This window comes from Rhyacophila brunnea, unplaced genomic scaffold, assembly GCF_057557595.1.
Source record: "Rhyacophila brunnea isolate RB1 unplaced genomic scaffold, BYU_Rbru_1.0 scaffold_5, whole genome shotgun sequence".
NCBI classification, from domain to species: Eukaryota; Metazoa; Arthropoda; class Insecta; order Trichoptera; family Rhyacophilidae; genus Rhyacophila; species Rhyacophila brunnea.
Genome location: NW_028233170.1, coordinates 8,442,402 through 8,459,296, shown reverse-complemented (window position 1 = coordinate 8,459,296; position 16,895 = coordinate 8,442,402). Strand labels below are relative to the sequence as shown.

The 16,895-nt window shown below is 32.1% G+C and overlaps 1 protein-coding gene across 1 annotated transcript in view; it reads right to left on the bottom strand.

The window, feature by feature from the left end:
* Positions 1 to 6,629: 6,629 nt before the first annotated feature.
* The window catches only part of fz (frizzled class receptor), a 273,213-nt gene continuing 262,947 nt past the window's right edge, over positions 6,630 to 16,895 (bottom strand). The window contains exon 2 of the mRNA XM_085955383.1: positions 6,630 to 7,303. Within this exon, the coding sequence (XP_085811509.1) occupies positions 6,777 to 7,303 (527 nt within the window). The 3' untranslated portion in view covers positions 6,630 to 6,776. The remainder of the gene's footprint in view (positions 7,304 to 16,895) is intronic.

The following is a 16,895-nucleotide window of genomic DNA, read 5'->3' as shown; positions in this document are numbered from 1 at the left end:
TGTAAATCATGGAAGTCACGTCCATATCTAGAGATGGTTACAGTATCTACAACGGTCACAGTTACGTTTTGCTAATGAGTACCCGGCTTAAGAAAGGTATCTAAATATATCTCATTGATTGTAATAAAAAAAATCAGCATAGCATATATTTAGAAATAGTGCTGAGGGTGTTAAAAATTTAATATGAAATCATAAAACATAATAATATATTACAGAAAACTAGGATGTCAAAAAGAGTAGGTACGCACAAACCTTGGATTAATATTCAATGACTGAAATTATATAGTTTTAATAATATTTTATAATACTATAAAAAAATTAAAAAACACATTCTAGATTTGTGAATTAGAAACTAAGTTTAAAATTAGTAATGTTTGCACAGTAAAATTAAGTGTCACATAGAAGTGGCATGCATATTAAATAAGTAAGACAATATAATAATACAACAGTATGATAAACCTAATCAATAAAAGGAATTCTTAATGACTCTAAAATATTTACAGAATAGTTGGTGTTTTATACAGTGAATTAACATGAAAAAGCCACAAAAGTAAGTACCTAATAGCTTACAATAAAATATAATGAATTAAAAATATTTTAATGTATTCCGAGTATCAATAATATTTTTACATTACAATTAATAAATTCTAACTTAAGAGGCTGGCTAGTACTCTGAATAGATTGAATAAAATGAAGAATTTTGGTAAGTCAAGCGAAAAATATATTATGATGCACGTCGCGTATTATCACGTGACGTCACAGTAAGCTGCCGCTACGGGAATAAAGTGTATAATATTGTTTTTCTTGGTGTTTAAAATGTTATCAAACTGGTAGCACATTTTGAATCTTCAAACGAACATTATTAGTTAGCAAAATCTGCTGAAATCACCAGAACAACAATGAGGTTACCACACGCGCACCGCACTGCATTGACACCCACCCGCATGACTCAATGAACGTTTATCATTTTCTATATGCATACACATTTTCGACTAATAAATGTCAAAATCGCGTGTTTTTTGTTTTTAGCGGTTGGCACTATGTATCTTCGATACGAATGTTGTCTATTATCTATGGTCTGCAGGTTGGGTTCTATTAAAAATATTATCTATGGATGCAATATCGCAAGTCATTTTAACGTATAACGTAGAAACCAAAATCAGCGTGAATAAAGAATAATAATTCAAAATACTAATAGAGAGTTGGCACTCACCCCCATCATTAAATTTAAAGAGATAGTGATTGTTCGAAATATTAAGAAAAATTAAGAAAATGACGAAACAAAAATATTTTACTAAAATATAAATTATGGTAAAAATATCTATTAAACATAATTAGATTAATCTATATTTGCCACGGTATACATTTTCTTTGATGATATAATAATAATAAATACAGGATTTTTTAAATTAGAAAATATAATTTTATAATGGAGTATGATTTTAGATGTCCGGCTTGAAATTAATATTTCTAATCATTAACAGATTGCTAATGAAAATGACGTAAATATATTTCCTATAAAATTTGCAAATTATTCTAGCAACCTCCAAATTAGCAAAAATTCTTCATTTTCAATCTATGTAGATTGTAAAGCACAAGTGCTGATGAATATTCAGCAATATAATATATAAATTTACAACTACCATTATAATGTACATATTATAATTATAGAAAGAAAATATTCGCTGGTCTTATTTTATTGAGTTTCCATTACTCTACACTGCATAGTGTGTACCGTTTGATTTAGATTTGAATTTGGAAGAATATTTAAGGTAATATACTCTCAATTATCATTTAAATCATTAAACATGTATATGGACCAGCTTCTATTGTTATATTGTATTGTGATGAATTTTTTATATAAGGATATTACAATAATTTGACTATATTATGCATTTACAGATCAAGTGATGTTTTCGTGATTAATGATTGGATGCTCGATGCTCTGTTATAGGCGAATGCTCTATTGTGTTGCCGAGTTTAGATATGGCTAACGAAAAGCGCTGCAATTATGGTATATGTGACTCTCTGTTTTTTTTGTCACGTGTGTACAAATGATCAAGCGAGGCAATAACAGCATTTACATTAACTACCAAATGCCATTCACAAGTCATTCCGATCAGTCAATCATTCCGCAGTCCAATTTGAAGGTATTTTATAATATTTTAATGCAATGTACAATATACGAATTGACGACATATAAAAGCTCGTTAGGTTCACTTGGACGAATTATTTATTTAATTTACAAAATATTATATGAAAAAATGAAACACTTTCATGGATAAGTTGTAAAAGAATTAAAATGGTTTGAGCGTTTGCCAAAGTCATAGAATGTTAGGGTTGTTTTAATATAGTTTAAACATTCATAATGGTTCTTCTAATACAGTAATTTTTTAGATAGCAATATTGTATACAAGTATTGTTACAAAATTAATCTATAAAACGGCAACAAAATTAAACATAATACAATAAAAATACTTTTATTATTTTGTGATAAACTTTTAGAATTTGGGATGTGATTATTAATTTAATATGATAAAGATGTTTGAAACAGCTTTTTTCACTCCAGGCAAGCTTTTATATAGTAAATGTATTTCTAATAAAGTTAAGATATCGCTACACATTTTTTTAACCACCAATGTTTATTAATTTAACTATTATAATAACTACACATAGTGCAACATTGCACTGAAAATATGATCGGGGTTCATCATTGATTTACTATATTATCGGAAAGGTTTTATTAAGCTAGATTCCCGATCGACACTGTTCATTGGTTGGTTGTAACCAATGAGGTTTTATATCACTGAAGTGCAAGTAAATCAAAACTAAAACTGGACTTAGTAGCGCCTGTACTGGATTTACTTGCAACAATAGAGTGTATTTTAAACTATCACAATAATAACTGTTTACACATAAAAGTGCTGACTGTCTCACCAATCTCATTCGTCAAGAGTAAGCGAGACACGATGTTGTCATTTTATAGTACTATTTGACAGGTTGTGAAAATCAGTTAACCTCAAGAGTCTCTGCGCGGTGTAGTTTGTTTTTTTACCGGCAGGTCCGCTTCTACTACGCAGGCGCAGATATTGCACGGTCCAATCGCCAAGTGAAAATTCAGAAGCCTCTGAACTTTTTTTAATATGTGCATGCAATCTTTCAATTTGCACGATAGTACGTGTTTAGATGTACATTTTTGTCAGCAGTCAATCCATGCACGTGTAAACGGGGTATAAAGGACAAAATTTAAAATCTCCTCCAGGTTCCACAAGCTTTGGTAATATTTTATGTATAGCACACAGTTTCCAAAAAACATTGTCTGTCATTTTTTCAAATCACCTTTTATATAGATACTTAATTATTGTGTACCAATGGAGCGATATTCTATTATATATGAAGGATGGAAAGTTGTTCACCCAGTAGTCATGGCTAATTATTATTATTTTAAAAAATCAGTCATCCAACTGAAATTTTTATAAGATTTTTAAGAAAAATCATTATTGATTTTGACAGTTTAGGGTGTTAAATAATGAGATTTAATTTATTTATTGTCAAAATGTTTGATCCATTCCTTAAAGACATTAGAATAAATATGTACTGTCTTAAAAATATGATTTTAAATAATACATAAATTGGAACCACATAGGCAGTCTAATTTGATTATGATAATGTAGCTGCAGTGCAAGTAGGTACTGTAGTGGCCTAACTTATAGTTTTTAATATTATTTGCTGATAATTTATGCAGATTCTTGAAATAAATATTGGGTTTGATTTTAAAATTACCTTTAGAATTATTTCAATTCAATCAAAAATGGTCAAACACAAAGTTATTGTTATTTTTTTTAATACATAAATAATACATTCAACTCCCAACTAACTTTTAAGATTTAGGCCACTGCAGTACCCACCCTACGGCATCAATTTTTATTTTGTAAAAGATAGACAGTCATAGAGCAGGCACTATTTTCAAGACAATATATTCTCTATGGATATAGTGTCGTTAAAATAAAATAATACATTTTGGTAAAAAATGATTTTTGATTTATAAAATATTTTCTTACAATAATATTGCAAAATTTGAGTATTTTTTAGTCTTCCTGATTCATCAATGAAATAGATTACTATATTAACTGTAACATTTATCTCTTAAGGGGGGACATGCTCGTCGAAGGTCAAAATTGAGTTTTTATTGTATTTTCAAACCACGATCCTGGACACTCCTTAAACGTTGTAGATAATCTATTTATATAATTTTGAAGCCTTATTATCCTTTATAGTTATTTTAAACATTTGATGACTGCATAAAGTATTTTTGTTACATAAAATAGTATTCTTTTAAACCTCTCGCTCTAATGTTTTGGAATATAGTCATATTTCGGTACATAACTGTGCAGTGGTGTTACGATTTTTTACATTTATTAATTTTTAGACGCATTTATAAAACCATTAGTATAATTTATTACGAGATAATTTTTGTAAAATATTCACGATAAAAAATTATATTGATAATCTATGTGATCCCAAATTTGACAAGAATTAGGCATTTTATTATTCAAAAAATCGGCAAGATTAACACATTTGAAGATGATTCTAAAGATACTTATTATAAGCTATGTCTTTGACCATTCAAGTGTGATAAACATCATACGAATTATGATTGCTTTATAATAATTATTGACCTAAGAATAAGGTAGTGTTTTTTTGAAATACGCCATTTCTTTTGGCATTCCCCAGTGTTTATGCTACAACATACGGCCGTAGCCATAAATTGACAAACTATAATTGAAGTAGGGAGTAAAATGATATTGACGCACGTGTTTGAACATGTACCGTTTAAAAAAAAATAAAAAAAAATTCGGTTAGGTACATGTTCAAATACGCGCGTTAACATAATTTTACTCCCTAGTTTAATTATAGTTTGTCAATTTATGGCTACGGCCGTATGTTGTAGCTTAACCACTGGGGAATGCCAAAAGAAATGGCGTATTTCAAAAAAACACTACCTTATTCTTAGGTCAATAATTATTATAAAGCAATCATTATTCATAAGATGTTTATCACACTTGAATGGTCGAAGACATAGCTTATAATAAGTATCTTTAGAATCATCTTCAAATGTGTTGATCTTGCCGATTTTTTGAATAATAAAATGCCTAATTCTTGTCAAATTTGGGATCACAGAGATTATCAATATAATTATTTATCGTGAATATTTTACAAAAATTATCTCGTAATAAATTATACCAATGGTTTTATAAATGCGTCTAAAAATTAATAAATGTAAAAAATCTTAACACCACTGTACAGTTATGTACCGAAATATGACTATATTCCAAAACATTAGAGCGAGAGGTTTAAAAGAATACTATTTTATGTAACAAAAATACTTTATGCAGTCATCAAATGTTTAAAATAACTATAAAGGATAATAAGGCTTCAATATTATATAAATAGATTATCTACAACGTTTAAGGAGTGTCCAGGATCATGGTTTGAAAATACAATAAAAACTCAATTTTGACCTTCGACGAGCATGTCCCCCCTTAAGCAGAATTCCTTGTCAAAAAATGCGTCATCAACACAGTCAAACAGGTAGGCTTCCTAAATTACGAAAACACAAAAATAACTTAATTAATTAAGCAGGTATAAAAAAAAGTACGATGATCATTTAAATACATAGAATACTATAATTAAAATAGCACAATTGATTTGGATTCACTTATACCTAAAATAACTGTCTGTTCTGTCAGTCTTTTCAACAAATAAAAACATAGTCTAATAAAATTGAAAATAATTCAAAAATTCATTCATGTTAAAAAACAAATTAAAACAATAGTTTTATGATTTAAAAAAAAATTAGATCAGGACCGGTTTCCCTTATTGAGGTATTATTAGATGCTGCCATTATATTGTTAAACAATATTGATTTCATGATGCTTAGTAAAAAAATTAATCGAAACTGTGGGTCTATTATATACTTATCGAACACTAAAGTGATAAATAGTATCAAACTTAGGGTAGGTTTGTATCAAATATTAGCACTTATTGTAACAATTACACGAAATTGGTTTTTATTGTTGCAATAAGTGCGATATTTTAACAGCAGCAAGATAGGTGCTGTTAAAATATAGCACTTATTGCAACAATAAAAACCAACTTCGTGTAATTGTTACAATAAGTGCTAATATTTTGATACAAGCCTACCCTAAATTTGATAATATTTATCACTTTATCACTTTAGCGGTCGATAAGTATAGAATAGACCCAGGATGAAAAACGGTATAAGTCAAATCTTTGTTGAGATTTCCATTTCAATAACCCTATATACATATAAAAAAATCACTACTTTTGTTAGTTCAATTTACATTCAAATAACATTTAACTTACAATATCTCAGAATACTTTTTTGGATTATGGGCCGTTTCTCCACCGAGGTTAGCAATCTGATTTTGGTGTTCCCTTTGAAATATTCAATAAATTCTAATATTGACTCTTTTGACAGTAAATAATATTATAAAAAGAGCGACCAGATATACATAAAAAATTAGGACTAAAATTATTAAAATTAATGAAATATACACTTGGCATCACTATAATATGCATTCATTTATTTATTCATAGCGTTTTTTCTAGATTAAAGGACAATAACAATTGTTCTTTAAGGATTTTGAGTTTCTGAAGAACTCGATCCGACAAGCACATCATTTTACAGTGACAGCGATAATAAAATTCCTAGCACTGTCAATAGTTCATTTTCATTTAGCACTCAATATTCATCACACATAAGATTCCACTCTCCGCCCTTGTATTCTGTCGAAGAACTGCTTCCAGGAGACGATGGTTTTGCCTGACCAAATCCAGAAACTGGACGTTATCCCCACTATCATGGCCATCAGATATTTGATCATGAAGACTTCGAAGATAGGCCGAAAGTCGGGCGAGCGAGCCCTTTCCCCGGCCGGGCAGGGGATATTGTAAGGCGTTCTCCCGCACATGTTTTTGTGCCACGTCACCATCCAGCTGCCGAGGTACGCTTGCTCGTAGAATAGGCAGGCCATCACGATTAACGCCGGCACTGTGTAGAGGACGCTGAATACCCCGATGCGGATCATGAGTTTCTCCAGTTTGTCCGTTTTGGTACCGTCGTGTTTCATAACCGTCCTGATGCGGAAGAGGGAGACGAATCCAGCGAGAAGGAAGGTCGTCCCGAGGGCCAGGTAGACGCAGAGCGGAACCAAAACGAATCCTCGGAGAGCCTCTGCATCCCATAGTCCCACATAGCACACTCCGGACAGGATGTCACCTGAAATTGAGAAATGTCAATATTAGTTGAAATATTAAAATCAAACAATGAATAAAACAAAATATCACGATTCTCTTAAAGATACAAAGAAATATTCTATGAGTTATTTTACATTGGTAATTAAATACTTTGTTGAATTTCCGTAGATATAATTTTCACACGGTTTTGTCATGTCATGTCATGTCATGTCAAACGTCAAAAGTTTGTGTCAAATTATCGAGGAAATGAAAACGGAAACGAGTGTCTTGATAATAATATTGACCTGTCTATGAGGCATTTCGTTTTTGGTGCACATATAAATAAAAAGGATTTCATTTATATTTTTAATAAAAATCGATGTTATTAAAAATAAATATAAAAATATTAAAACTATGAATTAGTCAAAAATCTCTTCATGACTTTATAGAAAACTTAATAAACTAACTTTTAATAATAAATATCACCATAAAATAATATGTAATAATAAGACGGGATGCTTTAAGAAATTAAGTCACATTTTATAACAGTACTTATATCTTTGACTTAAAACAAAAAATATTTTTCTTTTTAATGTTTTCAGATACATATTTATTTATCAATTAATACAGTTGAAATTGTAAATTATCAAAAAAAAATTCTCAAATTGCAAGCTTCGTATTTTTCCGCTAGGTGCCTCTGATGGGTAGAAGGTAGAATGGGTCTGAAGGCCTCCCCCTTAATTAATAAATTACCAAAAAAGTCTTTATTATAGTGGGACCATATCTAAATAAATTTCATATAAATAAAAAGGATTTCAAGTTATACACATTTCCATTTTTATAAAAAAATCGATGTTTTTTAAAATAAATATAAAAAATATTAAAACTATGAATTATTGGTCAAAAATCTGTAAGAGTAAAAATTGAAAACTTAATAAACTAAATTTTAATAACAAATATGAGTAGGTAATATGACCATAAAATATAACGTAATGTGGACATAAATATGTAACAAATTCAGATTTTTTTTACAATAAAATTGTAAGTTTATCTTTGACTTAATTTTTTTTTCTTTTTAAAGTTTTCAGATACATATTTATTAATTATTAATACAGTTGAAATTGTAAATTATCAAAAAAATGTCTAAAATTGCAAGCTTCGTATTTTTCCGCTAGGTGCCTCCGGTAGGTAGACGCCTCCCCCTTAAAGCTGGAGCGGAATGCAGAAACATTTGTCATAACTAAAATTTCCTTAGCAGAAAACACTATGCAGAAACATTGTCCTTAGTGGAAGAACGTAGTGGTCGCGCGGGCGCGGCGCGGCGGCGTCTTGCGAAACTCAAACGTATAACCGTGTGTAAAATGTTCGTAGACAGTGTCTTTTTTGGGGCATAATACACACGGTTATACGTTTGAGTTTCGCAAGACGCCGCCGCGATGCGCCCGCCAAATCACTACGGCAGAGCGCTTAGTTAAGATCATTTCTATTGAAAATAATACCATATTTAAAAATTCTCTTTCCTATAGTTTAGGTAATTATTTTATAATTTTTAAACGATGACAAAAATATGACAACTGCATATTAATATTTAATTATAATACTCTTATGTTTCCGTTATAAGTCATTATATGTGATTCCACAGGCATCGCAAGATATTTTTTTAACACACTAGCGTCAAGTGTCATTCTATCATCTGGCATCTTGTATTTCTGCGGGCTGGCGTATAAAAGTAAAATAATATTCTGCAAGTACCTACATGCCAAACGAATTAACACTATCAATATTCATATTGCATTGTTAAATGAATTTGAGTGTATGGACTGTTTTATAGACATGCGAATTTATTTTGACAGCAGCTGTCAGTGGTAAATGGTAATACAGAAGGGGGCGTGTTCATAACAAAAGTAGTATATGGTTAAGGATTCCTTAACTCTATACTCAGTATAGTCTATAGTTAAGTCATGCTTTTCGGCAACTTATCCTTAGGATCGAAATCTTGGATTCTGCATAGGGCTCCAGTTTTGCACAATAATCAGTGTGAAATAAATGACACGCTTACTGATATAATATGAATCTTTATGATGTACGGTGGCTTTGTCATACAACATTTGAATATACATTGAAATCACCTACTTGTCTAACAACAATCTATTTCGATCATCACAATAGGTGGGCAACTTGTTGGAAAACTTGATTTTCTTATTAATATATTTTTAATAATGGTCGATGTTATTATTTTATTATACACCTCGTACCGGTGATCGAAGCTTGCATAGATAATAATAAGATACATAAAACAGCTTGTTCGCGATTGTCATCTTTCACTCATCTTATAGGCCATCCATGGACTGAAACCGTATGCGGTTTCGAGCCGTGTGCTATACTAAGCATATCTTTTCTGGTCATGGAAATATATTTCCACAAAGTATATTAAAAGCATCTGATAGTATCCGTTTATACCATACACTTACAAATTTAGTGAAAATTTATTTTCATGAACAAAAATCGTAAGTTTAGTATGGCACACGGATCTAAACCGCATACGGTTTCAGTCCATGGATGGCCTCTTACCAGTGGCGAAGGGTGGAGGTAGGCTTTTAAGATCCGCTATAAATAGTGCATACTAAACTTTGTCAATCATACGTATTGGTTTTCATTGAAATAAGTCTATAATTAACAGATTCTGTTGGTTAGTTTTTATAATTCAATTAAATCCTGCGAAAACCGAGCCATAATAGATTATAGTGAAAAAATATTCGTTAATCTATAAAATATCTAAAATTATGCAATTAAATCATACATAACTTTGGATATTGTATAGAAAGAAAAATATTTTTTATCTATTATATTTTGGTCTAGGCAGGGCTTGATGAATTAAAAAAAATAACCAACAATATGTGAAATATGTATTCTTAATCCAACGAAAATAAATAATTATGAATGAAAAAGTGTGCACAATTTTGTCGTATCGTCCAAAATATACCAAAACTATTATGGTTTGGTTTAGGCAGGATTTAAATTATTTTTAAAAACTAACTAACACCATCTTTAAATTGTAGACTTAGTTCAATGAAAACAAATACGCATGGCTGACAAAATTTATTGTGGACTATTTATGTCGAATCTTAACAGCCTACCTCCACCCTTCGCCACTGCCTCTTACTCATCTTTTTCGGTGTACATATCAAGTTTTAATGAATTTTACGACCACCCATGACAATCAATAGGTAGTCTTTACTTTTTTACCAAACGTACTTGGTTATTATTTACGTACCTATTCCCTTTTCAAACTTCTAACAAATCGCGTTTGAAAATAAATACACGTCTCACATTCATATAATAAAAGAAAACAAACCATTACATTTTAATGACATTCAACTAAAAAAATCTTGAAACCATGTACTTAAGTATAAGGCCCGTTTCAGATGGGACACCGGTGTCGCGCTCGTATATAGTAAAGAGGCCTTTGTATTCGAATAAAGGGTCCATTGTATTATGTTTACGAACGCCCCAGAGCTAATGAGTCAACGCGTGTCCGGTACACTTTTCCGTCGGCCGCTACATTCTCAAGCCGCCGATACACTTGTTTTTATTACCGCAGCCAGTTTTATGTTCTAATTTATAACGCGAAATTATGCGTTGACTCATTAGTTCTGGGGCATTCATAAACATAATACGAAGGCCCGTTTATTCGAATACAAAGGCCTTCTATATTATATCGAGCGCGACACCGGTGTCCCGTCTGAAACGGGCCTAACATTATTTATAACATGCATTATTAATTGTAGTGGTACACAACTCTGTGTACGTGGACGCTTTTGCGTTTGATTTAAGATTGGGACTAATGGCTTTTAATACACACTGAAGCGCTTTTTAAATAATTGAGCTACATTGGCGATTGGCTTTTGTATTTTAAATCAAAGTTAGTTAAATTTGTCTTAATTAAGTATAACTCCATTAGCATTGTGGTCAATGTGCGTAAGCGCGATAGCCGAGAGATGTAGGTTCGATTCCTGGGGTGTCTTACATTTTTTTTTCTATTGGTTATAATTAGGCTTAGGATTTTTAGGTGTTAAAAAATGAATAATAAGTAGGTACATAAAATATGTAGATATAATTGGAAAATATGTGATTAAAATTTCATAAGTATGCGCTAAAAAACAAAAATAGGTGCTAAAAATTTAAATAAGTACCTACCTATTACAATAAATCATAAATATATCTCAATAGTTTAATTTATTATTTATTCACAAATAGAAAACTCTTTATTACAATAAATAATAAAATTATTCTTAGAATTTTCGAAAGTGAATCTTTGACGATTTGATCTTAGAAAAAATTTATACATGGAAAAACTTCTTCCCACTTCTACAGATGTTATTATTGCGTATGTAAATGAAACTATTTCTGAAGTGGAAAAAATTGAAACATCTGAGACATCTGATGGATTTTCCAAAACAGCTTTAATATTCTGCAGCGTTTGAAGTCCAGTATTTTTATTTAAAACATTACATATTTAATTTTGTACTTAATTTTATTCCAATTGGTCCAGAAACATTGAAATTTTGTGTTTATGTGCTTAAACCTAGATATGTAAAAATATGTAATTATCCAAAAATATTTGAAAACAGGTGCTAACAAATAGGGCTTAAATGTTTAAAAGTACTTACTGTTTGTATAAACATTGCTTGAACAATAAAAAAAATGGACAGGTAAAAATTATTTTGGTTACGGCGGATTTAATACGAAAAGTCTCGAGATATTTCTAGAATTCACGACGAATCTAAAACATAATAAATTGTCTTGCACCTGTTTTAGATTAGGGACACGATTTTGTGGGCACCGTGCATAATTCAGCATTAATGACTCGGCAAATCCAATTAGCCACCGTAACATATTACATCTGGTAAATGTCATTCGGTGATTTATGACACCTGACAACTAGCCGCGGCTGGCCGCTTTTTTACTGCCGAGAAATCACGGCGGACCATAAACAATATCAACTTGATTTGCATATTGCGCTTGATCTAACCATTCTAGCGAGTGCCGATTAGATTATGAAAAAATAATACAATTTAACTGGATGTGGGAAGACATAATAGAGCAGAGGTTCTTAACCTTTACAATATCCCGCACCCCCAAAAATAAAGGCGCGCGCTCAAGTGATGGGGGTTTCAGATCCGCCCGCCCCCAGAAACAGAAAAAATACGAATCATTTAGGTAAAGTGAATATTACTTCTTCTTTTTTATCAAGACCCCATGACTGAGGATCTTGCCCAGATGATTTGCTGTCGAACAACTTTCTCACAAAGCTTGTAGCCATTATTGATAAACCCATTTAATGATTAACCCGCTTTAATATTCCGATGTGGCATGTCGCATGTCTAAAAGACAAGACATCGCGGACGAAACGGACACTAATGATCTCACTAATTACGATCTTTAAGCGCATTCAGTGTTTCCAACCGTACTATAATTATAGTATTTGTACTATAATTTTGGTCCGCGTACTATGTATGATATAAAACAGGTATAGTACCTACGCCTAAAATACTATAATTTTGAATATCGGAAAAAAAATATGTAAAAAGTACTAAAATTTCGATATTTCCGTTCGATAGATTGGTGCAAAGTACTAAGTATAATTTCGCAATATAATATTTGGAGAACATGGAAAAAAATTGCTATAAAAACGTAAAAAAATCCCTTGATTTTTTGTTTAAAATGAAATTTCTTGAATTCTTCGGTAAGCATTTTTGGTTGGAAGAAGTACCTAAATAAAAAGGGGTCTCGGATCAAATTCCCTGTTATTTTTTTTTCTGAAAACTTTTCTGAAGCAAAAAAAACCTATAGATTTTCAACAGATGACAACGCGTACTATATTTTTTCCCCAAATACTATAATTTTGGAGGTTCTGTACTATAATTCCACTTTGAAAAGATGGTAACACTGAGCGCATTTGATAACCAAGCCTGAGGTCCAAGAGCATGTGACAGTACACTCTATTTTTGGGAATAAACAATTTAAAATACACCATCCCGCATGCAATGCAATGCATATTAAGATAAAGAGAAAACAAAATACCATACTTGTTTACGTTTATTCTATATTTTTCCACAATAGTGATCCGTAGCCTGTTATACATATAACTATAACACCTAGTAGGGTAAACCAGTTCCCATACATTTTATGTTCCCTGGACACCATGCTAAAATTAGCCCTAGAAATGGGAATGCAACTCCGGTTCATGAAATCACCGAAATTTTCGCTCCGTCTCGTGAAACAATTAAATATTGCGTCCCGATTCGTGAATTATTAAAAAATAATAAATTCATTTTCTCTATATAGGTACCTATCATATTTAAAATTTCATACGAAATTTGTCGGAGTCATGATAAAAAATAATACTTATGATATGTCGTAAACCCTGTTTTCCTCCTGCGGCGCTGACAACATTTGCAAGACTGTTATATGACCGTCTAAATATTTTACCACTTATTTGTACGTAATACAAATAAAATTAGATAAATGTGTTAATATTTTGTGAAAATCATCGCTCCGGTCCATATAATTTCCCATTTCGAGCGCTGGCTAAAATATATATTGGGCTGTCCTCTTACAAATAAACGACGGTTGGCCAAGTACCTCTATAATAGGTAGCTATCTATGTTATATGTAACTACCAAATAACTATTACATATTTTGTTCGATTTAGTTGTGTTTTTATGGTCATGAAAATATGAATCGAGTTCAACAACCGATGCCTTAAGCTTCCGCGTGGTAAAGAATTCTGCCGAGTGGTAGATAGGTATGTGATTACGGATTTGCATATAATGGCATAATCTTACGCACAAACGATTGTCATTACGACTACAAATTGAGCAATACAGACTGCAGAGAACTCGGATATTTAAATAAGTGCTGAGCAAGACATGGTTTGAGGTTAACGTGTATTATGTTTGAAATGAAAACGCCCAGGGCACATGTTAGTAGTATGTACATGGAAGTCCAACCATATTCTACTTAAGGCCATGCATTAGTTGAGGCACGGTCTAAAAAGATCGTTGCTAGGCGATGTGCGGATTGCGGGTCGCGGGTGCAAAAGACGCCTGTCAAACGAAATATTATTTCTCATATAAATCCAACATACGTCCATTTTATGTTCTGTTTATTATTCTATTAGTAACAATAATAATATATTCATTGACATGTTTTCTTTTTAAAGTAAATGGGTAAAATTTTTAATCATCTTTACACGATTTTAGAATTAATTGGCCCGTCGCCATCACGCAGCAAAGTGACGTATGTCTGACTCGACGTTCTCTCAATGAATGCGAAGCGAGTACAAAATTTCGTCGCGCGTACAGTTGAAAATTATTTGGCGTTTCACTGATGCGTCACCTTAAGGCGATACTTCAGTGAAACGGCAAATAATTTTCAAATATAGGCGCGACGAAATTTTGGACTCGCTGGTAGTCTGAGAGCGAACGTCGAGGTGTCAATACATCATTTTGTTTCGTGATGGCGACGGGCGTATTAATTCTTAAATCGTGTAAAGATGACTAAAAACGTTACCCATTTACTTTAAAAAGAAAACATGTCAATGAATATATTACTATTGTTACTGATAGATCAATAAATGGACATTAAATGGAGACATGTTGGATTTATATGACAAATTATATTTCGTTTGACATGCGTCATTTGAACCCGCGACCCGCAATCCGCGCATCGCCTAGCCAAGATCTTTTTAGACCATGCCTCAACTGAGGTATAGCCTAATAGATAATTTTCATTTTCACGACGATCGACTGTTCCAAATAAAATGCACAACATTTTTTTTAAATTCTACCCGAAAAAAATGACAGCACCAAATAAGAAATAAAAACTTATCTACTTAATCTAGTAGAAGTATTGGTATAAAATTGGTGGATCGAAATGTATGACGTAATTGAAAAAAGTGATAAAGCTATATGTGCAATGTTTTTTAAGTGGTATCTAGAACATCATCATTTTTAATAGGATTTTTAAAAACTATTTTTACCATGAAAAACTGCTCGGCACGCTAGACAGTCGAAAAATAATATTTGGGATATTTTGGCACGCGTACACAAAAAGTTTCGCCAACCCTGGCGAAGGGTAAGGGAGGGCCGGCCGCGGCGATGGAACCCTTGGGGTTGTGCTACAAGGGTACGGAGTGCCGCACTCTCTGGCGGCATCTGGAACACATGTCCCAGCCAAATGAAGCGTCTCTTCTTGGTTACTTCAATCACCGAGTGTGTGTCTACTCACGAGTGTTTGTAACGCGGTCGTACCAATGTGCCCATAAAATTCGGTGGAGACATCGATTCTCAAAGCTCAAGAGCTGAGACCTTTGAAGCTTAGTAAGATGCCATGTCTCCGGAATAAAGGCAGCACGCACGCGTTGAAAAAACGAAATTTGATCTTGTTGGTTGAATGCACCCCGCCACACCCATTCGGATTCCAAGTTCCGGAGTTCCAAAATACAACTCATCACAATAATTATTTACTGAAATGTGATAGAATTAAAAAAATATTTTATATTATAATCTATTTAAACCATTGGTGCACAGCTTATTTGACAGAAGGGAAAAATAATGATATTTTGAACTAGATTAGGCATACAATTTTTTAAATTCAATAGTTACAAATCAGTCAATCGTCAAATGATCCAATTACTCTGCACTCTGTAATACGTGCAAAAAATATTAATTATAGAAAAAAACAGCACTGTATGGTTTTGAAGGTGATTTGGTGAACGTACTTGTCATTTTGGGGCGCGGGTTGTGTATCACTGATTTAAACCATTCGTTCCCAAGTGAAGTATAATATGTGCCTATACGGAGTTGAAAACTATAAAGATAAAATCAAGTTTAAACGATGGTAACGCGTCACCATAAAATAACGTCATTGGCAATAGTGGAGAGTTCAACGCATGTATATAAATATAACAAACCTGAAATAACCACTTTATTAAAATCTAAGCATAAATGGCTTCATTGACAAAGAGAAAATATAGAACACGCGAAAATAGTATTCATTAAAATAAACCTAATAAGAAGGAACACAACATTAATTTAAACATGCTACGGATCTTTAGTAGGGAAAAATATGGGATAAACCTAACATGCCTTAAAAAATATTTTGTTATTTTCAATAGTTACGCCTGTAGGTACCATAATAATATTCAATAAAGTTTGTCACGTAAATGAAACGCGCATGCAATATTTGGGGGCAGTCTGCGCTCTCCTTCTTCAGTCGACTATTAGCTTTAGATTTTGGAATACCCATTTTATAGAAGGCGAGCGGATGAATGAGCAAATTGAAGGAGTCTTCTCGAGGGAGTGGTGAAGACTCCATACTAGGCAATGATTTAAAGATTTAAACTATTTAAAGTCTACCTTTTCAAGAAAAATATATTTTGATTTCCTATTAACCTTTTCAATACCGGTATTTAAATAATAAGTCCATTATTTTATATTCAATAACAATTGTATAATAAGCTAACGACATCTGTCTGCCGGTTCGCTTAACTAGACCGACATGTAACTTTAAAGTTCCCACCACCACCCGTCATATATGCACAGCCGTGGATATGCACGGCCGCTTTCCAT